The 24158-nt window shown below is 41.4% G+C and overlaps 2 protein-coding genes across 5 annotated transcripts in view; both read right to left on the reverse strand.

The window, feature by feature from the left end:
* Positions 1–3841: 3841 nt before the first annotated feature.
* Positions 3842–17248, reverse strand: ESD (esterase D). 3 transcript variants are annotated; one of them, XM_049815737.1, is made up of 9 exons: positions 17038–17248; positions 16044–16119; positions 14991–15079; positions 13132–13230; positions 9746–9870; positions 8654–8773; positions 6852–6950; positions 5204–5371; positions 3842–4066 (listed from the first exon to the last, which is right to left on the reverse strand). In XM_049815737.1, the coding sequence occupies exons 2-9, from the start codon at positions 16109–16111 to the stop codon at positions 3986–3988; spliced, it is 849 nt and encodes a 282-aa protein (XP_049671694.1). In that variant the 5' UTR covers positions 16112–16119; positions 17038–17248; the 3' UTR covers positions 3842–3985. The 3 variants fall into 3 exon arrangements, with proteins under 3 accessions (XP_049671694.1, XP_049671696.1, XP_049671695.1); XM_049815739.1 differs by lacking the exon at positions 17038–17248 and adding an exon at positions 16953–16975; XM_049815738.1 differs by lacking the exon at positions 17038–17248 and adding an exon at positions 16405–16805.
* Positions 17249–18843: 1595 nt separating this feature from the next.
* Positions 18844–24158, reverse strand: part of HTR2A (5-hydroxytryptamine receptor 2A) — a 35226-nt gene continuing 29911 nt past the window's right edge. For both annotated transcript variants that reach the window (XM_049816054.1, XM_049816055.1), the window contains one exon: positions 18844–20869. In XM_049816054.1, coding sequence (XP_049672011.1) covers positions 20675–20869 — 195 coding nt within the window. In that variant the 3' untranslated portion in view covers positions 18844–20674. The remainder of the gene's footprint in view (positions 20870–24158) is intronic.

The raw sequence follows: 24158 nt of genomic DNA on the forward strand, positions 1-24158 counted from the left end.
CGATGCGTACTTGTCACTGCTATGTATCCAGGCAAAGTTACACGTGTGTTCACAGACACTGCATTTAAAACCACCAGTATTCCACTAGCAGATTTTTAATGGTTAATAGAGTATTTGAATGCAGACTATGCCTTTTAGTACCACAAATTGCCAATGTGCTGCTATGTATTGACAGCAACGTGTCAGGAAAGTGAACTCTCAGACAGTGAAACATGTAAGTATGCACAAAACATCCAGTTACTTCAACCAAAGCAAAAGCGTTTCTTTTACAGAGGGAACATTGACTTAAATTGTAATTTTGATTGGCAGCTAGCATATTGTTACCTATAAAATGTACTGTGCACTTTAACACTAAATTAAAATGTATTTTAATATTTTACAGAGCTGCACAAATACCTGTTTTGTCAAAAAGCACGAGCAATGTAAAGAAAATAAGTTTTCAAGTCAGAGTTTATCAAATTTTAAAAGCATTCAAAGATCAAGTATAAAAATAGGAATATTGATTTCTGCATCGTGAGGGATAAAATGCAGGTTTCCTGAGTATTTTTTTACAATGTATATATGGCAACATGAAGCTTTGTAATTATTATTTTGACAAATCTTGGGTTTTTTCATAATTAAAATTTTGTTTTTCTCCCAATAGTGTCTTTCAGTATTTGCTTGAAGTTGGCTGTAAATAAATAGCTCTAAATATTTTGTAATACAGCTTTTTTATGCAGTCTTAACCTGTATGGCTTAAGAGAGAATCTTCATGAATCTTTGTACACTATTTATATGTGCAATAAAACATGCATGGCAAATCTCTAATACCCTAAGCAGTGAACATAATGTACATAGAAAATCTTTACTGTAGTTACAATTAAACTATATTATTTGTAGAAACCCTGCAATGAGTGCCCCTGTGACTGACAGTTGCTTGTAAAAGAGGTGGTGGTTGGAGAGCTTAATTAACACTGGGAATGATGGATCAGGGTTTGGGGGTGGAGGTGATGATGCTGTGACACAAATAAAGGAATTGTGCAGCTAGACTAGGAATAGGATCCAGCTGGTAACTGTCAGGTTGTCATGGTGGTGTCGGTTCCCTGCTTTGCCCGTCTCCTGTCTCTGCAGAAACAGGGTAGTAGGGACTCCTGGTTGTAGGTCACAGTGTGAGTATACAACCGTCTCTCACCCGTGTGGGTTTCTGAAGTCAAAGTACAGAGTCTGCTCTTTTCTCTTTCTCTAATGAAATGTCTTTACATTAACCAGGTGATTTTTTTTGGCTGTACCTGTTCACTTTTGGTAGTGGATTGTGGAAGGAGAGGATCTTTCTGCAATAATCCCCTGGGGAGAGCCTGCTTTTGATTGCCAAGGAAGCTTGAGTGCCTTTGTGGCTGTTGCAATACCAAGCCAGAACAGACTGATGGCTGCGTTAGAATCGGCATAATTTAGGCAGGAGCCCTGCAGCAGCCCTCTCTCTGGTGCTCCCCACCCACAGCACAGCCAGTTCAGCAGCTGAGGGCTGTGTCCAGCTGACATTTGAGCTTTGCCAGCTAGAGATCTGACAGCCTCACGCAATTCTCAAGACAGCGCAGAGACACTTGGTGGCAGGAGCTGTCTGCATAACTCATCCCTGTGTCTCACAGGTTTGCTCTCCTGGCCTTGCAGCCCAGGGATAAGGGCAGTTCAAGAGCCCCTTCCTTGTCAACCCTCTAGCACCAGTTTTACAGGAGCTCAGGCGGTTTCTATAAAGCCTTGAGGTTACTGACATCCAAAGCAAGGTCATGGACTCACAAGACCCTGTCAGATGCTTACCTGAATCCACTCCCACTCACAAGCGAGGCAGCTAGAAGTCCCTCTCAAGGAGGAAGGTAGCAGTGCATGCAAATGCTGTTTTATCAAGAAAACAAAGAGTATGGGAAGGCAGTCAATTATTAGGAGAGCCAAGTGGAAAATACGACAGCTATTTGCAGTTCCAAAGTTGTAGCTGGGCAGTTGTTTGGGAAAGCTGATATGGTAATTAATCTCCTGCTGGACTGTAAATTAAGGATACAAGAAATAAAGCTCCCCACAACCATCACAGTAGAGGCTATATAAATTTATCAAGTATGAAAGAGGGCTCCCCCCACACAGGGCAAGCTGTTTCCTGCCATTAACCCAGCAGCTTTAAAAGGGTGGTTTAAAAGCACTTACAGTAAATGACAGGGTTAAACCTGCTTTTTAATCATATCCTCTAGTGTAACATGCAGGTGCATACGCTCCTGTTGGGAACTAAAAAAAAAAAAAAAAAATGGCATGCCCCTTTCCCTTAAATATAATCATCAGAATACATTAGGCAAAAAATACCAGCTTTGACAGGTAACAAACAGAACTGTTTCTCGTCGGAAGTACCTGCACCAAGCTGAACACCCTGACTCCACTGCCGCTCTGTTCGTAGGACTTGGCACAAGGCTGCAGGACAAGCAGCTCCAGTCCAGTGTGAGATACAGCCCCGTAATTCATTTGCTGGCTATGGCAGAGCAGTTGCCTGGTTGCCTTGGCACAGGGGACAAACATGTAGAAGAAGCTGCCACACAAGAAGCAAGCCTTTCACAGCCAATTCTGCTGTTGTGGGAGTGGAAAAATCTAAATGTTTAGCACTTGCAGCTTAATAGTTTTATGTTGGTGCCCTGCTTTAGAAGAAAGGAGGAGCGAGTTAGATTCTGTTGTAAATCCACAGAGCATGCAAAACTTGAGTTCAGCATTTCAGAGAATTCTTGCAGTGCGCACAGTCGTAGCTTCCAGCCTTCCAAGCTTACTCCAGAAATAGGCAGACACAAAACTGATAAAAGTCAATACATAATTTAAGCCTGTCACCAGCAACGAAACGCAAGTTCCCAGCATCAGCCTCCCTGCAACCTAGAATCTAGCAGGGGCCAAAGAAACAGGAGAGCATTCAGCATTGCTTGCAAAAGCAAACTGATCCTACGTTTACCCTAGTATTTCCTCTGGCAAGAATGAGTCAAGGTTTGAGCAACAACGCAGTTTCAGCCGAACCATGGGAAAGCAGAGGCTACAAGTGATTGCTTGAACGTAAGATGATAAACAGTTCACTGGAACAATCTGTGTTCTTGCCCCACACAAAGGTAGCTGGCAGAATTATACTGCTGGGAACTCTTGTAGATCTGCAACTGTCAGGCCTAAATTCTGCCATCTTCTGTAATATAAGCACACTCATTCTCAACAGCAAGATATAAGATCATCTCTAGATAGGGGTTGCTTTTTTCAGATCTATTTATCAGTTTCCTCTCAGTCCTGTTAAGTCAAAGAAACCCAGAAACACAGCATAAGCCTTTCACATTCAGCAGCAAAGGCAAGCAGAGAAAACAACCACCTTCCTTTACTACAGACTGCTTCCTTCACATGGGTTTTAAGAGATCTTTAAGTATCATCCATTAAATACTCCTTAGATTATTACTTTTTTGATGTTAATAACACACAGCAAACCACTCCGCATAGCAAACTTCTGTCTGTATTCTCCACCACACTTTGTCCTTGGAATGTATTTAGACAGGCCAAGGAAAAAACACACCAACTGCTTCAGATATTAAGTAGCTTGATTGGTTGTGCCACAGCATTAAGTGACAAAGTGAACCCTGGTATTTAACTAGCTGAAGAGGCACGCTGTTGTTACTCATAGTGTCTGCGTAGCTGCACTAGAAACCGTCTTGAGGTGCCAAGTACATACCCACATTCATAATCTGAAACTCACTCATCTGCTCATTTTCATTTTGACCTAGAATGCAGCAGGCACCTTCACAGTGTCGAGAGACTTTTTGAAGCATACAAGAACATCCAAAATACTTACTCTAAAGCACACATATCAAATTAAGTGGGACTTTTATTTTTCTTAGCAGTACAGTAAGAAGAGCTCCATTTTACAGACACTACGTCAGCAAATAATTTTTTTAGTTCACCTCTATCCCTTGATTCATACTGCACAGACCGACGCTCGCATCCAAATGGTTCAAGCATTGAGGTATTTTGCATGGTGTTTGATGTGGTCATTAATAAATGTAGCAATAAAAAAATAGCTGTGATCATAACCCTAGAAAACAACAACAACAAAGAAATCAGCAAAAGCTTATAGTTCATGATAAAGCAATCATGCTAAGCTCTCTTCTAGGAAAGGTAATGATTCTTCTGGTTTGATCTGCTTTAAGAAATCAAAAATATCTGTATTTTATATAAAAACTGTAAAGGATACCTAACTAACAGGGTAAGTATATATGAACACTAGGAAGCTAAATGAACAGAAAGTACTTTAACCTGCCCTAATCTGGGCATGAAAGTTAGACAGGTAACAGCAAGTGTCAGCTGCAGAACAAGATGCAATCTGAGAGAACAGTTCCCCTCACTGCATTGTCTGACAGGTAAAACATAAGGTATAAGGAGAAGACAGCCCAGGTCTGAATTACTGTTCCAGCACCACACTAAAATGACATGTAAACCTCTTAAATACTCCGCTTTGTCAGCACTAACTGTATCTTTTGGTGCAGGGCTTATGATAAATCAGAGAGGACAATCCCTCATTCTCCACAGCTGGGCCCCTCACTGGGTCTGGCTTGAAGCTGTCAGTCACTTGAAAAGACTCAATGCTCTCAGGACAGGACTGTTCTGGGTCACTGCACTAGAGGAAAGAGCAATCCATCCACCCGGGTCTTTAAATGAATCTAAGGTTTTAAGTAGTTCCAAACATTTCCTGATTTACACAAACACACTCAAACTAAATCACAAAGTTTTATGCTAAACACAATACCCGTAGTACAGATAAGGATTCCAGCAAAAGGACATCTGTCACTTTGCTTGTACAGTAACTGTGATACTTGTTAAAAATCATTAATGCTGCTTCTTCAGCCGACCACTGGCAGCCTGAGTTACCATCAACTCATCAGCTTGTTGAAACTAAAATCATGACCCCCACCTAGTGGTGAAATGCAGCTGAATCTGATAGATACTGCACACCTCAATAGCTGATACTAGGGAAAATACCACTTCTCACCCTCTTCCTCACTTGGCCAGGGACAGACTCACGTAAAGTGAAAGCATACCCCATGAAGAGACACTCTCTTCACTACCTGACACACAGACACCCCCAACCTCCCCCCCCCCCCCCCCCCCAAAAAAAAAAAGAAATAATCACAAAGCAACAACCCAACAATCAAGGACTGCAGAAGCAACTTGCCTGCTGCAGCCTGAAGACAACTGGGATTTTCTGCTCTGTGCAGGCAGCGATGAAGTTATCAGGCAGTAACTGGCCTGCGGATAGAAACTGGTCATCTTTGCCTTGATCAATCAATATGTCCAGGTGAGAGTTTGGATAGGACTTCACAAGTTGTGTAGCATCGTATGCCTGCAGGAATAAAAGAGAAATGACATTCAGTTACATAGGTTAGATGGTCAAATTTGCTGGCTGCAAGAAGAGAATGGCATATATGGAGTGATACTGATCAGGACACCAAATGGCACATTGGAAAAGCAAAAAACTGGGGAAATCCCAGAAAACTGAAAAGTAATACCCATGTTTTAAAAAGGGCAAGTGGGATGATCTAAGTAATTACCAAACTGGCAGTTTGACATCATTTCCAGACCAAACACAATGTCCAGCCCAGGGCTAAATTCATACAGAATCGAGAACAGCAATTTAATCTAGTACCAATTCACATGCTTGTACATAAACTAGATACTGCCAAAATAACTTGGTATCTTGATGTAACTATTTTGGCAGCTAAAGGTCAAAACATCAGTGTAACACGTGGCAATTTTAAGCAGAAATATGGGAATCAGAGGTTGTGTATCTGTGCAAAGGCAGGTCTAAGTCTATTCCTGATGCCTGCTGTTGATCTGCTGGACTGGGTTTGCAGAAGAGATCCAAAAGAAGTTAAGGGGCCAGAAAACTTTCTTTTTGCAAAATAAATTGTATTAAATGTAAGCAAGTTTAACTGGTGATTTTTAAATATACAAACTGTTAATAACTGTGAAAGCAGCTAGTGCTCTCCATTCCTGTAATGTTTTAATCTGCCCTGGATGTCTTCCTAAGAGATACTTTAATCCAATTTACACAGGATTTAACTGCAGCTTGTGTTTATTTACAAGGAGATCAGAGTACCTGGTCACAATGATCTCTTCTAACTTAATTCTAGGGAGACAGTGCAATGTTTAGGCTGAGATTAAAAATACTGAAGCGCTGCTCAAATAATGCAGCAACACACATACAGAAATGTTTGTATCTTAGCCATTCATATACAACTACTTATATTTCAAAATTAAGGCCCTGGAGCTAAAACCTAACTTTGTCTGGTTTAATCCTGTTCTACGGGATGCTGATTTCCAATGGGCTCTTCTGCTAGCTGCCTCCAAGAAGCTGCCCCTGCAGATGCCATGAGGTTCATCAGTATCTGATAAGTTTGTAGCAGTCTCTCTTTTCAGGCTACTACAAAACCCAGCTGTTCTGTATATTGAGAACTGAGTTTCTGAGAAACAAGCCATAGCCTAACTCTCTTTTAAACCGCTCACTGCTTCCATGCAGCAGAGAAAGTGTCAGACTGCTCATAATTCTTCTTAGCCCATATTTCAAGATCTTCATAAAACAGGGAGGAATTTAGGCAATTTGATGAGAGCCTTCTATCTCATTACACTTGTTACAAGCACCATCAGGCAACAGCAAGTCATACCCACCAGAAACATACAGTGCTTATCCACGCTTACGGGTGTAGTAAAACAACAGTACCAGCTCAGGGGCACCCCAGAGTTTTGTTCCAGACCCCTGCTGTGATACACCTACAGATTGCTCATTCATGTGCTATTATAGGACTATGAGTTGCAACACGTACCTCCCATTTGCTTACATCTGATCCCAGATATCCACCAAGGGCTTTCTTCCCCCACTCACACTGAATAGGGTTGCAGATAGGAGCAAATGCCGACACAGACTGTTGAGAAAGAAAGCATGAAAAAAAGTATGAATCAAGAGAAGTGATTTCTGCTAACTAATAAGCAAAAATAAAAGCCTTTTCAAAAACTGAGGTTACTGCCAGAACCCAGGACTCCCCCACCAACTCTCTGACATGCCCTAACCATTATCCTACTTCCCTCTTACTACTTCTTCCTAGCCCCACAGTTTTGCTTTCCTTTTTGCACATCAGCCAAGCTTCAAAAGGCAGGGCTAGATGCCCCGTTCCTCTCCTTGTTGAGAGATGTTGGCTTGAATTCCTTTAAGCAGCAGAGAAGGATCTCAAGTCCACTGCTGGGTCAGCATGGTCAGAATGTGGGACTATTTCACCTCCAACTGGACTCTGGCAGAGCATAACAAAAGCCTGAGGCATGGGGCTGCTCAGCCAGTCTAAACATGCAACAGTCTCATGAACTTAGGTACCTCCACGATTAGGGGTCAAGAAAAGCACATTTCAGATCACAACTCCAGGTACTGGTATCAGAAGTCCAATCCCTATTCTTATGTTCTTTTCGATTTGGCCCTGGGACATCAATATTTCCACTTTTATGTCTTACAAAACATAGCAACAAACCACCTGAGCCACTGCCAGTTCTCCTGGATTTTGGTATTTTCAATTTAATGTTTAACTCTTTTAGATGATACAATTCACAGTTAAGTGCCAACAGCAAAAATGGAAATTTCTGAACTACTGGCTCCAAAAGATTAAAAGGAGAGATAAAACAAAGCTTCATCTTACATTCTACTCTTAACACCAAGCTAATGACACTGAGCAAATGTTCTGCTATTTTCAAAAACACAGTTGCATTTTTGCAGCAGCTGACCACAAAGTGCAGGGTCAGGACAGCCCATGAAAGGACTGATCCACAAAGGCAGAGCCCCTCATCTCTCAAACACCAATGCCTGATTCTCCCCCAGAAATCCATTTTATATAAGCATGTCTCCAAAGAGAACAATAAAATTTTTCTCAACCCTCACAAGTATAAAGGAAAGGCAAATCAGTAGCAGCATGTTTGATTTAGGTTCAAGCAGAATACAAACAAACGCAGCTTGAGATACCTTGAATACTGCAAAAATCAATCTTTAGGAAAGCTGACAAGCAGATCTCAGGGGCTGGGGGGAAAGACGTGGGGAATGTCCTCCAGATACTATTCTGTGTGCAGTACAGGTACTTACAGTTACACCTGCTATCAGCTGGAGTTTACTACCCTGTTGTAAATTCTAAGCAAACACACATATAATGGTGGCAAAAAGGTTTGCTAGTAATGAAAGCTCCAAAACGAACAAGACAAGATTTGAAAAGATACAGCAAATCACACAACCAGATTTCTAGACAATATTGGCAGCATGAGTTAACTCCAGAGCTAAAGGAGCCTGTTTACATTTAAGTGTAACTAACAATTCATTTGGAAGAGCTGTAGCATCATCCAAAAGAAACAGAACTTTTCTTAACTTTTAAAATTTGTAGATTTTTTTTTTTTATTTCGCTGATACTTACATTCCAAAGTGCTGTTTCTGGCAATTTTCCATATTCTAATACTAGGGTTCAATGAGCTGCTACAACTAAAAGTATTTATACATTTAATGCTATAACAGAACTTGGTTATTATGGTTTCTTTCTTCACTTCTATAGAAATCTGTATAAGCCTTAGTATACCTCATAGAAGCTGTATTATATCTTACTTTGTACTTTCCAGGATTCTTCAGAGCAAGAATAAGAGCTCCATGACCTCCCATGGAATGCCCAAAAATAGACATCCGTTCAGGATCAGTTGGAAAATTGGCATTTATTAGTTTAGGCAGCTGTAAAGGAATAACAGTGGAATAAAAATGTTAAAGCAACTTGAGTATGTTTAGGAAAAAAAGCACACAAATAACTAATGTGTTTTAATGCCAGGAAGCCACTGAAACCAAAGGCACATCTTTGGTTCTAGCCTGACATTTGTGATCATGGCCTGAAAGCAACCTGAACAGGACTGTAAAATCAAAAGGAAAGAATTAATCTGATAATAAGTAACTCAAAGTATCTCTACAGAAATCTATCATTACCCTGTAATGTATCAATAGACACATAAATATGTATGTGCTCCTGTAAGTGACCAGAATAGCAAATTTTTCTCAGGAGATTATTTGCTCCCCATATTCCCATCAACTTTAGTTTTAATCCAGATCACACAAACCACATGCAGAGTAAACTGAACACTCACCTTTCCAATATATATCTCAAGGATCTCCTTTTGCACCAAGTTAAAGGAAAAAAAAAAAACAAAACACACACCACCCCCCACCCCCCCCAAGACAGACATGAATACAGTCTAAACGATCAATACAACTGAAGTACTGGTGCAGTGCAATGCAGTGGGTTGTTCCCAAAGCAGCAGAGCAGAGATTTAACAAGAACAAAATGGAGATTAGAAGTGTAGGCCAACCCTGTGGCATCTCCGGCAGGAAAGCAGCCTCAAGGAGTTCCTGCTCAAGCCCTGCCAGGTGTTATCACCTGTCTGCTGCGGTTCTCCCCCTCCTCAGTTCTACAACAGTATCTGTTTGGTGAGGAAAGGCCTTACAACTGGATAAATCCAACCACTGAAATAATCAAAGATTAAAAAAGAAATAATAAAGTTATTTTTATAAAAGAGGAAAGCAAGAAAATGACAAACCATCCATAGGCTATCAAGATCACCTTAAGCAAGCTTTGGTGCTAGGAACAAAGTGCACGACTGAACCGCACCCCTTATCTTACCCAACATCACCAGGAGAACCAAGCAGCAAAGTTACCTCATCCTTTATGTAAGAATACATCCTATAGTTTGTTTTCCAAGGATCTTCAGTTGCATCCACATAAAAACCAGCACCGGTGCCAAAATCCCAGCTTTCATCTTCTCCTTCAATATTGCAGCCACCTACCATGAAAATTCTTTCTATAGTTACTGTCTTTCCTTTACTAGATGTTCAGAATTGGAGAACCTGCCATACAAATCAGAGACTCAGGACATGAGTTTCTCAACCAACATGTCTCTACCCCTCCAATTATACGACAATTCAGATTTTCATTCATTAGTACAGTGTTTTCAAGTGTTACTTCAACAACGCTTTCAAAATGCCACTTAAGTATTACCTACAGATGTATCCAGCTTCTAACTTGTTTCAGTATCCTTTCATAAATAAACATAACATAGAGACCTGTCCTAAACTAATTCTGCAAAGCTTCATCCAATTTACCCAGGCACTTTTTAATTAGTGCTATCAGCTTATTTCTGTTATTAGACATCACCCTGCTGAGTACAAGAAACTGTGTGAGAAACAGAAACTGTAGAAAATTTTCTCTCCCGCAAAAGGACAGAACCATATATCACCAAGTGGTGTGTCCGGACCAGTTTATGTGCTTCAAATAATGTCTGCTACACCTCCTTTTAAGATTCAACAGCATAATAACACTTACTGTTCCTATCATTTTTTAAGTATATAACTCTACCTTTTCTGCAGTTCATTTCATTGCTCCCACCTTTAACTCCCCATAAAACTTAAGTAATTTCTTCTTTGAATAACTGCAGGGCTGTATCTTCTTTTCCAAGGCTACACTTCCAAACTAAATTTGCAGATGTCTCCTTGAAAGTCAATACATCCCATCCAGCCCTCTCTTACTCTCCCTTTGATTAGCCTGTGATTTACCAGCCTGGTTTGCAGAACAGAATGTAATATTTCAAGATATATGTGACAGGAAATAATGGCTTCCCTTTCTCCAAAGCCTTCTTAGTTTCTTCAATCCAAAATTACATGGGCTTTCACCACTGTCAGATTACACCGCAAACCCACGTGTAATTTGACAGACCTTGACAATTTGTGCAGAGATACCTGCCACCCTGTCACAGTGTGAAATCAGATTTTCATAAGGATCAAAGTTGAGTTTGCTCCAGTGACGTGCCCTCGAACACTGAGTGATTTTGTAACTTAACAGTCCAGCAAGGTGCAGGGACTGGGGGTGCTTACACAACATGTTGGATATAAAAAGTCTATCTTCAGTCCCTCAGAGACAGACAAAAACTCAGAAAGTCCTGCCAGGCAATGAAGGCAACACTGATTCTGCTACAAGAAACTTAAGGGAAGCCTTGAAAAAAGAAATTTGAAAAGGAACCTGCAAAATACTGCTCAGCACACCTGTCTGGAAAAGCAAAACTGTATCAAGGAGGAACAGTAAAGTCTATCAGGGCCTGACACAGGGCCTGTAATGACAGGTATCTCATGTTTTCATGCAGTCTTTTTCCCCATCCAGACACATGTCCTAGCTCCTGGAAGGTAATTCTCATAAATGCACAGTTGTCCTGGTTTGGGCTGGAATAAAGTTAATTTTCTTTCTAGTAGCTGGTATAGTGCTGTGTTTTGGATTTAGGATAAAAACAATGTTGATAACACACTGATGGTTTAGTTGTTGCTAAGCAGTGTTATACTAAGTCAAGGACTTCACAGCTTTTCGTACTGCCCTGCCAGCGGAGGCTGGGGGTGCACAAGAAGTTGGGAGGGGACACAGCCAGGGCAGTGACCCAAACTGGTCAAAGGGGTATTCCAGACCGTGTGACGTCATGTCCAGTATGTAAACTGGGGGGGGGGGGGGGGGGGGGCTGGCTCAGGGATTGGCTGGCATCAGTCAGTGGGTGGTCAGCAACTGTATCATGCATCACTTGTTTTGTATATTCTCTTAGTAGTAGTAGTATTTTCCTTTCCTTTTCTGTCCTATTAAACTGTCTTTATCTCAACTCACGAGTTTTACTTCCTGCCCCCGCCCCCCCCCCCCCCCCCCCCAATTCTCTCCCCCATCCTACTGGCAGGGGGGAGTACACAAGCAGCTGTGTGGTGCTTAGTTGCTGGTTGGGGTTAAACCATGACAACAGTTAAAAAGCACATATAAGCTTTTTCACTACCTATGCTCAGATCTCTTAATTTGTGATGACATTTGAACTGCTCTTCACTTGTTTCTCCAGACAGCTCAAAGAGATTTAAGAACACTTGGGGTCTGTGACCTAAAATCTAAGAGTATAATATAAAACACACACTGAAATTCATCTAAATAGCAGAGCAATCCTCATCAGTTATTAGACTAAAAAGCAAGAGAGAAGCTGCAAAGAGGGTTTTAAAAGAAAACAGACAAAGCAGTGAACTATGCAAATTCAGTTACACATTGATAGGGACAACTTACACAGACAACACTAAAAAACAACTCCCGGTATAATTACCCAACATGAATAACACAAAAGCTAGTTGTCCATCTCTAGTCTGCAGCAAATAGCAACAATGAAGCGTAAAGTTCATTAACACACAAGTCTTGCTCTTCTGTCCCCCTTCTGCATTAGAAACATGCATTTCTGTTCTTTGACCTGACAACTTCAAAAGCTAGATGTGAAAAATATTTTCTGGAAAGAACATCACTTCTTTCCTGTATTACCTGTGTTCAGATTTGACCCACCAAAGCTTCATAAATAGAAGACTGCCACTTTTATATACAGTACTCATGAGACTTTAGCAGAATCCAGCAAATACTAAACATAATATATTGAATCCCCAGAAGACTGTATTTCCATAACTGCAGATCCACCATTTTCAGGTTTCCCATACCACACATAAGCTCGGCCTTATACAAATAACAGCACATCCTTTAAAAATGCCATTCATCAGTAGCCTATTGCAGCTGCAGGGGGCAAGGGTTTCTGGTTTGCTTTTCTAAATATTTGAGTGCTCTGAAGACATGTATTTAATTGGCTTTAGAAGACAGAATACAGTAAAGAATAAACATTACATCTTTGTGTGACAACACAATTCTGCAGATTTTTTAAAGTCACAGCAAGCCACAAAGTGCAGGCAAGTGTCTCTGATAACATGCCTCCTGTTTTCCTTTTCTTCCCTCTCCTCCTTTGTGCTGAACTCAATGACCCCTTTGTTCTAGTTTTAGTGCCATGACAAAAAAGTTTCAAATGTCTAACCTTCACTACCATGTTATTAAAAATACACACAATATAATCTAGCAAACAATGCAAGATATGGAGGTGAAGTTATATGCTGTCTCAGGTGGGTAACACACTTTGTAGCAAACTGCAGCACTCCATTCTTTGACGATAAGGACTGCGTACTTCAGTGTCACAACTGTTACAACACTTCTTGTTAAAACTTACGTGGGCTTGTGTCTGGCGCGACTACAATAAGGCCATGTTCAGCTGCAGCTTGATGAAAACCAGCTTTCGTTATAAAATTCTGTTCCGTGCAAGTTAACCCTAGAGAAATAAAAATATCATTGGTTACACGTTCCTCACAGCATACCAAACCTATTGGCAGAAAAGGTTTTGAAAAACAAGAGGGATTCCTGTCTCCATAAACACAGAGAAGTCTTTTCACTAGGTTCAACAATGCTTAATAATACACAGAAACTGACACAGTTGCACTTTCACATCTAGTCACACTAACATTTGATCAAAAACACGTCCATGTGTACTCTGTACCCCCCAAGTGCTTACTCACGTGGCATATACAGTTTCCTCAAGTACCATGTATTTAAATCCACAGACTACAGACACTGCTGCTAAGGTTAACATTGTTAACTTCTGACATTTAACCCTCCAACTATATTTTTCTCTCTACCACCATTTCAGCTGTTTGCATTGCAGAATTATACATGTGCTCTGACAAACCCTACATCCTTTAGACAGGATAAAGGCCCATAAGCACTCTTGCTCCAAAACCCACAGATCTTGCCTTTTGTACTGCAACAGGCCCAACTGAGGTCCAATTACAAATAATACTGCACACAGATATTTCAATATTTCTTCACTGTGCCATTTGAGAGGGGTTAATGGTTCTATTTTTGTTTGAGGAAAAAAGTTGCAAATAACCTACTTTGACTAATGTACTAGCCAAGACAGCATGGTTTAGAGTAAAAAGATAAATGTGCGGTATGACTCTGAGCTCTTCAGACAATTTTGATGCTTCCAACTTCAAGGGTAAACATTTTTACCTAGTCCACTGTCATTCTACAAATCAGACCTACTAGCTATTTTGTGAAATGAGTACATACAAGGAATATAGTCTCCACGCTACCAGTCAATTCTCCAACTTTCTAACCACAAGTCTCAATAAAGCAGCTCCTAAAATTACAGAAGAGACAGAGCTTCTGCTTTTCATTTTGAGTAATAGAGAAAAAAAACATAATTAATTAATCCTGGAGCCATGACCAACATAAATCTGACCATTTTGAAAGCAATGTCTTAACATTACTTATGCACTTCTGGTGCAAGTCCCAGCTCTGTGGGAGATGACAGGAATAGGGTGGAGGACTAAAGCCAGGATAACTGGGAGCATATGTTTATCCACCAGTCTCATCCCAGCTTGCCTTACATCCAGCAAGACAGCAGCGGGATAGGACACCACGGGAGCTGGAGAGATGAAGAAACAATGCTGTGGATGAGGCAACTTCACTCCTGCCACACAACCCTCTTCAGACCCCAGCCCCTTCTGATCCCGCAGGTTTACCTCACTCTAGCTGTGCTCGTGCAGAGGCAGCTAACAGCACCTCCCTTCCCAAGTTCACCAGTTGCTCCCTGCAAAATAGCACTCAGAATAAGGTGGGGTGCAGACGACAAATTTGCTGGCTCCCATGGGCTGTATTTTGCCCCCCATGCTGTTAGCTGAAGCTGTCTGTCATCGACAAAGGGAAGCAGGAGGCATCTGCCTTTCAGGAGAACCTTTAAATATGTATGTTTTAGGACAAAAAGGATGTCCATTTTAGAACAAAAGGGTAGAACGTTTTGAACACTGAGCATTTTAGAACACAATCTGATAGGCTGCGCCCTGCGGCCAGCTGCATCTGACTTTATCACAATACACTCAAAGTAAACACGTTTTCCAGAAGATGATCTTTTCTAGAATGCAAGAGCTGCCACTGTAGTAGTTCTACATCAGGTTTTCAGTAACTGTAGTGCAGGAGCTTAAACATGCTTAAGATTATCTTTTTTAAGTTACTACAATTCATGTTACTTACCCGAGAGCCAATACAGCACAGGACACTTCGCGGTTTCTGCTTTTGGAGGCAGGTAGATTCCAAATTTCATTTTGCACTTTAGCTCCGCACTGTATTAATAAAATACTCCTTGTTATCACCACTACTTATTAACAAGGTCACTAACACTAAAAAAAGAAGGTTGAGTCAATGCATTTCATTCAAAGAGAGATTTAGTCAGTGAATTATAACAACTAAGTTAAATAAAGTGAAAAGCAATTTTAAAACTCAGCCTTAGCCTCCTGAATTGACAACAGCTAACCTTCCTACCTTGTTCTGAATATACTTAAAACAGAGACTTACAAATAAGCCACGTTTTTGCAGTGCTGCTAACCGGGAAGTTTGAAAACTGAATTTCGGACCACAGCAATATTTAACGTGAACTTGGAAAAATTACTTGGAAAGCAATTTTTACCGAAGAACACATCCACATGACTTGCAGAACATGCACTGCACAGCATGCCTCAGCAAGAGAGGTTTTCAATCTGCTAAGTCTACAGACGAACTGATTACCCAATTAATACTAGAGCCTAAAATAGTCAATAAAAGCTTATCTATGCATAATTAATGATTTTTTTCCTTTAGATCAGAAGTGAAAAAAACCCCTATGTTTTTCTGTTCACCTTCATCAAACAAGAATCCACCTCCTGAGTCTGTCTGCTCACAGCCTTTTTTTTTAAAAGTGCATAGAAGTTATGTATCCAGTAGAGTGAATGGCACTTTGTACACATAGCGGTTCTCTGTGCTGCAAACAGCACAACCCAAAGTAATTCAGAAATTGAAAATTCATCATCTTCAAAGGTAGAAATACTGGCTTCCCATCTCTGATCTACAGCACTAAGTATGCTAGACATGTTAAACATTAACCCAGAAATAAAAGAACACAGCCAAAGCAGCAGCAGACAGCATTCCTTACTGAAATACAGGTATCAGTGAGAACACACTGTTTTCCTGCAGACTGAGAACACCGACAGCAATGATAGTATGGATCCACTGCCCCATGCTAAACATCTAGGTTGCTTTTGCAGTGTTTACCTGTCATGTTCAAACACCTTCTGGAAACCCTCAAAACATTTGTTGCTGGAAACCTGCTTCAGTGCCATGGCTTTAACTGCAAAAAAAAAGGAGCAAGTTACATGTGAAAATAAAACATTCCTGGACTTACAGTGAGTTATGGGAACAGTAAAGTTGGATACAACTTAAAGCATCTTTGCTTGATGTCACAGGTTTTTAGAAGGAAGGATCTCCTGCAAACACTTTCTGATCTTCCATTAACTTTCTGTTTCCCCACGGAAATGGAGGGGTGAGGGAGCTGAACTCTTGTGAGCAGAGCCGAGAAAGCCTTCCTGCTTTCCTACAGACCCACACCTGCTATCACCTTTACCTCTGCACTAACTGTAGCTCGCTTTGTCTACCAGTGCCGCTACTGGGCAAGAAATCCGATGTGCTGCGGCTAGCCTGGAGCTGCCTGTGACTTGCTAAGGTCACTCGGGAAGGAAGGTTGACACAAACGCAGACGCTGTGGTTTGGACAGCCAGTCAGGCCAACCGGGCGGCTGAAAGGGGAAGAAGGGTTGGCGCACCTGAGGAGAAACCAGGTAACCCTACCTGTGGTGTTCTCCTAGGGCACACCGGGCAAGAAAACCCACGCACCACAGAGAGCCCTCAGGGCCTGTTCACCGTCTTCCACTGAAGAAGACGACGTTGAACCCCGCTACACCCGTCCCACGCCAAGCGCCAAGCCAGAGGCCGCCGGAGCAGCACGCTGGGCCCCGGCTCGGGACACCCACTCCCATTATTTCCACACAATTAACCCTGCCCGCTTCACCGAAGCTCTCTCCCGTACCTCCACGTCCACCCCGCGGTACACCCGCAGAGCACCGATTCCCCCCCCACACCCGCCCCTCGGCTGGGCCCGAGGGCCCGCACGGCCCTGCCGCCTCACCGCTCTCCCCGCAGCGAGGCCCCGGCCGGGCTCCCCCGACCCGAGCTGCCCACTCCCCGGCACCCCCTTCCCCTGCTCCCTTTACCGCGGAGGAGCGGCGGGGCCGAGCGGCGAACGGAGCGGGAGAAGGAGAAGGAGCGGGGTCGGGCCTTGGAGCGGCGCGGCCTCCTGCTGCTGCCGCCGCCGCCCCGCCCGCCGCCCCGGCCCGCCCCCGGCGGCGGGGCCCTGAGGCGGCCGGTTGCAGCCCGCCATCACGGTGCCTGCCTGCTGGGCTGCCGCCTCGGCAGGGCTCAAATGGACGGCCCCGGCGGGGTCTGCCGTATCGAAGGGGGGCCCAGGGGTGCTGCTGTCTTCCTCATCATCGTCCTCCTTCTCCTCAGGCGCTTCTTCCCGCCCAGGGCCTGAGGGGAGGCGGCTGAGTGAGGCAGCGTGGTGGCCCACTGCCTTCCCAGCTCTAAAGGAGAAAAATCTTTGAACTGTAAAATGAAGAAATGAATAAAAACCTAATCCAAAGGATCTGGTAACAGCGAAGTGGTCAAAGCAGCAAGCGTTTCTGCTAACATTGATTTCCCTCCACCGCCAAGGCCTCAAGGGGGTGAAAAAGTTGCTGAAGCGGGCTGAGCTGGGACAGCTGCATCATTAAATTTTAAGTGTTTTACCCCTCCTCGGTATTTCAGCGTTATTCGTAGCAGCTGCTGCCTGACAGACTCCTGATTTGATAATAAACCCAAGCTGTAGTTTAGGTAGTTTTTGTCGTGACACCTCGCTTGCAAGCTCATGAAGGAAAGAAGATAATTGGCAGTGCTTTCATCTTATTCGTAAGCCAAATTCTTCCCACCTGCTGCATTTTGGTTTTTTTTAATTTGCAATTAAGCATGCCCATCAGTTGCCAAAAGTATCCTCGGCAAAGCTCTCTCCCTCTTTTTAGTCTCATACCACGTACTGCATTAGCAGTAACTATTTTTGCCCGTAACATTTTACAGTCTGATCATCTGTTACTTTGCCAGTGCAACAATAATTTGTTTCTATTTTAAATCTCAAATTCTATTTTAATCCCCAATTACTTTCTACTTTTCCCCAGCAGATCCATTTGGACTGCAGCTGCTGGACTCTGGACCTGGGTCACCCATCCTGCCTTCCAGAGCAGCATTCCTATCCTGTCTCTCTACTGAGATGTAGCTAGTACAAAGAGTCTGTCTCCAAGCTGTTTAAACTTTCTTGTCTCAGTTTTTCTTTCGCAAGCCAGGTTTAATTTGCCATTAATTGAATTAAAATGTGTTTCTTTACTAGTATTTCTCAAAACACTCTTCAGGTTGTTCCTTCCATCTCTAACTGTGTGCATTTTGTAGCTTTCTTAAAGTCCTACTCTCACTAGCAAGATATTGCCCAGTTAGTTTGTTATTTGATCTAGACTTCAGCCAGTCTGTTTTCTCTCTTGTATAGTCAGTCGTCATTATGAACATCTCATTTTCCAGGACATCTGCAATTGGTTTTAGCTATTTCTCTCTTGTCAGTAGAAAACCTGCCTAGCTCAGCACTGATGCTGATAAGATTTTGATGTGTTCCTGGTCTTCCTGTCCAAGACCCTTAGATAACCTCTGTCCAGTTTGCTCCCATTTCAGAGCGACACATTCAGAAGGATCCAACTGGCAGCCTGCTGCCGAGTTTACCTGCCCTCCCTACATCTCCATGACATCAAGATAAAAGCATTATTTTGTATGTCTTTTCAGTCAAAAATGTCTGAAGTAAATGCATAAGTAAATAATGTCAGAGCTGTGTCGGAGCCCTCCAGAGAGCTGTTTTCATGGCACACAGCTGACTGTGTGTTCTGTGTAAGAATGTGTGAAGTGGAAAACACACCAGAATAGTGTTAAGGACAATGTAAGGTAGAGGGAGCCAAGCTGGTGCAGTCTCTTCTGCCCTGTGGTATAGATCTTTCTAGTGTCTTTGGTTATGCACATTTCTTCGACCTTAATGCCATTTTTGTATCATTTGAGACAGTGCCTGCAGCTGTCACCAGTGAATTCATTTTGGCATCATTCTGGATATCATTTCAGATTATCTGTAAAAAAACAGATGTGAAATGGGCTTCCTGTCCTTCGTCATTAAATGGCTTCTCCTTGTATGGTGCAGCAGGGCAACCAGTAGAAATGAGGATATAAAACAAAAGAATGACAGATAGCCAGTTTGGAATACCTCTTGCGTTATGTATTACTTTATTGTTGTATTCCAAGTACAAAATCTACTTTTCCAACATACTTTCTCTGTGTTCCCCCTACACAGACAGTACTTTCAACCACGTTACCGCTAATCTAATCCAGTGGTGAGATACAATTTCGTATCATCTACCTAGCATTTCTTTTGGCATCTGTAAGAATGGCTTTGTATTCTGTCAGAAGGGGTTTTGCCTTTTCACCACATTTTCACCATCCTTTCTGTACTGGGGTAAAAATACTGTTAGCTTCAACCCACTCAAGCTTCCAGTAAGAAACTTCCACATTGTAGACAAGCAACCTGTATGTCTTAAGCTTATAGTACCAAATGCCTCCTTTCCCATTTTCTTTTCAGTAAGTACCGTCATTCCCTCAGCCGTGCATCTGCATACACGCTTTTCCAATGTTTTTGTTGAGGTAGTCTGAATTAAGGATGGTAGTTGCTGATCTCTTTCCCTAATAGCTGTGGATTCCACCTCCCGCTAGTGCTTTTCAGTCATTTTTTCTCAACTTTTTGTATGTGATCTCATCTTCGCTTTGGTTATTCAGAACACTGAATACACACTTCACTGTCTACTTTGCCAGAAGATTATTTGTATGTCATTCTTTTCCACTGTTCTTTATGGTAGCTGTTCCTAATTTAGTCATTTATGATTCTAATGTCATATTTGTCTAAACTGTCTTAAAATGTCTTATACCGTGCTATCAGTCATTTCCACGCAACTTGTACGGCTGGTATAACAGTATTATCCCTCAGTATATTTTATGCTGACTGTATTGACCCAATCTGCTTCAAGTCTTTAGCTTTTCAAGGGAGAAATTTTACACAGGGAGAAGGAAATTTTTCTGCTGCTTCATTGTTATTGATTTATTTTTCTATTTCCCTTTCTTTACCACATCCATCTATCTTACTTTTTGTCTTAGATGGAAGTTAGATCTTCCAAAGTTTATTTTCTTTTCTTTCCTTCCATACTGTCAAGATTTCACCTGGGTGCAACTTGTCATGTCATTAACTGCTGTCCCTTCAAGGCAGTTCTTTACTTTCTCTGCAACTTGCCCAAGGTGCTTCTTAGCCAACAAAACCCATGGCAGAGGCTAGAGACTACACAAGCTCACTTATTTTATCTGCCTACATTGAGTTTTTGTCTCCTTTAGTCCATTTCTTGCTTCCATTATTTCCTTTTTGTTCTTTAGAGACTTAGTGTGTCATTCGAGTCCATAGGTCTTTTTGGGAAATGGCATTGTCATTTGGTCTTGCTTGCACTGTAATGCAAGTTACAGCGGTGTCGATGCTAGCTGTTTCCTCTTTTTGTGTTCTTACAAGTTTTCTACTTCTATACGAAAAAATATCCAGTCTGTAATAAGAACCTAATTTGATTAAACAGATTAGCAAATGGAGACGTTTCCCTCAGCAGCTTTGTGAATTTGTTTTTTTGGTCAAGTTACACGATCTCTTCTGCGGCCAGAGATGATTTCTAGATCGGCAGCTGTCTTTTGTCATTCTGATTATCAGTATAGCTCCCTTGGCTTCTCTTTAATTTGGCCATATCTTGTATTGGTGTTTCCGCAGCACTGTGCTGGTGATCTGGAATGGTCTCGGTAGCTCTGAGCTGCTGTGAGGTTGGGCATGTTCATGAATCCTCTTTGCAGAGGGACTGTGGGAAATACATACACAGCAGATGTGCAGTTGCAGAAATAAGCCATCTGTGATAAGAAATTAGAAAAAGTTAGTGGTTTTTGAAAAAAATTCCTTGTCTCTGGAGCAGTTAAAGCACTGAAAACAGATGAGCAGCTGTAGTTGTGCAGACCAAAGGTCCATTCAGCCCGACACCCTGTTTTGAAGATGAAGTGTAGCAGAAACTGGTAGAAGGAAGAGCACAAGCAGCTCCAGAGAGCACCTGCCAACATCTAGCACACTGAGATCCCTTCAGTTCTCCGGATAGAAATGTCTGTCATCTCTGTGTTAAAGAGCTCTCTTTGCCTTCCTGAATTTGCCCAATCTTTTAAGAGTCCTAACCTATTTAGATATTTACCTGTATGGAAACCATCCTATAATTTTGATTGTCCTTGTTGCCCTTCTCTGTACCCTTTACAGTTAATCCTCAAATACTTTTTTAACTACTGCTTATCATTTTTTTCATAGTACCGTAACACACTACATTCCTAGGTAGTAATGGTCAGTTTAGAGCATATTATTCTATATGTAAAGCTAGAGCTGATTTTTTCCCCCCAAAATGCATCACCTTACTTTTTCTACTCTGAATTTCACCTGCCATTTCCAGAGCCATCACAGAGTATCATCATGGGGTCTTTGCAATCAGTTCTCCACTACGCATGCTGTCACTTTTGCTATATATTTTTTTTTAAGAGGCCCTTGTAGGACTCGCTGGTGTCCTGCGTCCATGGTGAAGACTGATTATTCTGTCTTGCCTGTTTCCTGTCTTCCAGGGGTTCTCTCACCATGCAAGAACCTTCTGCCTTTTAACTTGGGGTTATTTTCTCTTGAGCCTTTGCTGAGGGACCATGTTGATGCACATCCATGCTGACTCCCTTCAGAGAATACATCCATAGGTTGGTTTATGTCCTTAACATAATCTCTGTATGGTTCTCTCTTTTGTTTCATTATCTTTTTACTGACCATTTGATTTGAGGTAAGTCTTCTGACACATGACCATAAGGAAGACTGCTGACATAGGATCATTCCCAAGCATCCCCAGTGTGATCGCAGATTTTATTCTTTTTTTTTAAAGTAAGTTTTTCTGCTTATATATTAAGATCTCCTAAGGAAAGTTCCCAGGTCTGATTCTCTGCACACTCTGTTCACACCCAGGGTGGCAAAGTAGTCATATTTAAAATATATTACCTTGCACATTTAGATAAAACCCAAACAAGTCCACTGAAAAATTACAGTGCCTGGCCATGACGAACTCTAATTTTTCTCCACAACCACCTAAATCCTTTGTTTGCATTAGTTTTTAATTTTCCATTCTGATGGGAATTTGGTAGTTAAAATATTAACACAGGTATAGCCATCACCTATTTTGCATGGTTTTGTACCGGTTACACATTGATATAATCCAAGCAATTTAGATGCAGTTACTCTGAACTGATGTCCTGCAAACACTAAGAATATGAGTAACTTTAAACAGGTAAACTGACACACTGAATTTTAATAAAACTATTGAGTTTGTCAGCTTTTCTTTGTCCTAAAATGAAGATTTCAATCTGACTGAAAAATGTTAAGCTTTTGTGCTGTCAAATAACTTTGGACACAATGGATTAGGGTCTGCAGAACCATTGTTAGAACTATTTTCAGGGTGAGATAACAGGGTATGTCTATGATTAAATTACATTGAACATAGTAAGATTCAATCAAGGAGGCTTTTGAATTGCTGTTGCTATTTACAAGGTCTCACATGTCAAAGCCGCAGGTATATCAAAGAACTTCACTGCGTTATATAAAATTTCCAAAGACCCTTTTGCCATATTTCAAGGAGTGTCCTCAGAAGATTATACCATAAATCTGAAGACCAAATAGCTTCTTTTCCAAGTGTCTTTGCTTTTATGGGTTGAAGTGCTAGATGGATAAGCTAAATGTATTCTTTCAATGGTCAGTGCAAAGTATGTCAAAACAGGTAAATCTGTCAAGGAGTTTTCCAAAGAACATAAGAAATGGTGATACCCTGGAGCATATGTACAGTCGTCTGGTACTTTAGAGGTAAAACCCAGAGGATTTTCGGTTCAGGGGTCTTATCTGGCACATTTCACCCTATGGTGCCTGTTGTAGCTAAAACAATCTGTTTCCCTTCATTTGATAACTTCTGAAAAATATGCCTTTGTATGCTTTTCTCTACGTTTTATAAAGCTTGATGAAACTGTAAGATTACAGCAAGGTTTTGAGGGTACTTCTTATTAACAGCCGTACTACTTTAATATGCATTGCAATTGTAAACAAGAGCATATATGCAGTAAGATCAGTTGGAGGAATAAATGGATTTTGGTTTTAAGATGGAGATAACAAAAAGGAAACAAAATCCATTTGGGTTTCTTATTTTAATACCCTTTGTGAAAGGAAATACTACCAATAGATGGCACTGTGGTTCTGTGACTCAGGTGTTACTGATGTCTGTGCAACTGTGCAGTGCTATTTATTGATGCTGCTTATTAATTTTAATCTTATAGTGCGACTTCTTAGTAAAATTAATTTAATTGGCTTATTACTATTGCAAGTACGTTGTTCCTGAGACTGAAATGTTTTAAGCTATATGCACTTATCCAGAGTATACCTTTTCAGTAGAAGAATGTCTGTCCTTAGAAAAAGACAATGATTGCAATGGCTCATTTTGGACCAGTTTACTGAGACAGTTAAACTCTGCAACACGCTTTTTCTCTTTGCCCAGCAAGATATTTAAAGTGACTTGAGCCTTCAGCAGACGTTGTACTGTGAGTATGTACGGGAGAGATTAAACCAAACCAGAATAACTACTTAAGACAAACCTCCAGTTTGTAAAACAACTGATGGCATTTAAATCTTTTAATCTGCTTTACTAGCAGTGGGATCTGACAAAACAATAAAGCGTTGGAACACCATTTTACATTAACATTACAAAATACAGCAAACGTTTTTCTCTATGTATTTACATAAGCAAACATATAGGTATTCAAAATAGAATGCATCTCACCGTCTGGCAATAATTACATAAGTACAGTGCATGGTTGGCTGGATGGGATAGATACATAGGATTTTATACCCTGAAGTGTATAAAGGATGCACACCAGCTTAAGAGATACGTGGTGAGCTTCATGTCTTTGGACATTTTTCAGATGCAGCCTTAACAATAATAAATTGTAAATCTACATGAAAAATTGAGGATTAAAACATTTTTTCAGACAAAGTGGGTTTTTTGGGTTCAGATGTGACAGGCTGCCTCAGCATGCTTTTCCTGTAAGGTAGGGGAAGGCCCTAACCTCCGAGCTAGTCTGTGTGAATGTC

Source organism: Accipiter gentilis, chromosome 13 (assembly GCF_929443795.1).
Source record: "Accipiter gentilis chromosome 13, bAccGen1.1, whole genome shotgun sequence".
NCBI classification, from domain to species: domain Eukaryota; kingdom Metazoa; phylum Chordata; class Aves; order Accipitriformes; family Accipitridae; genus Astur; species Astur gentilis.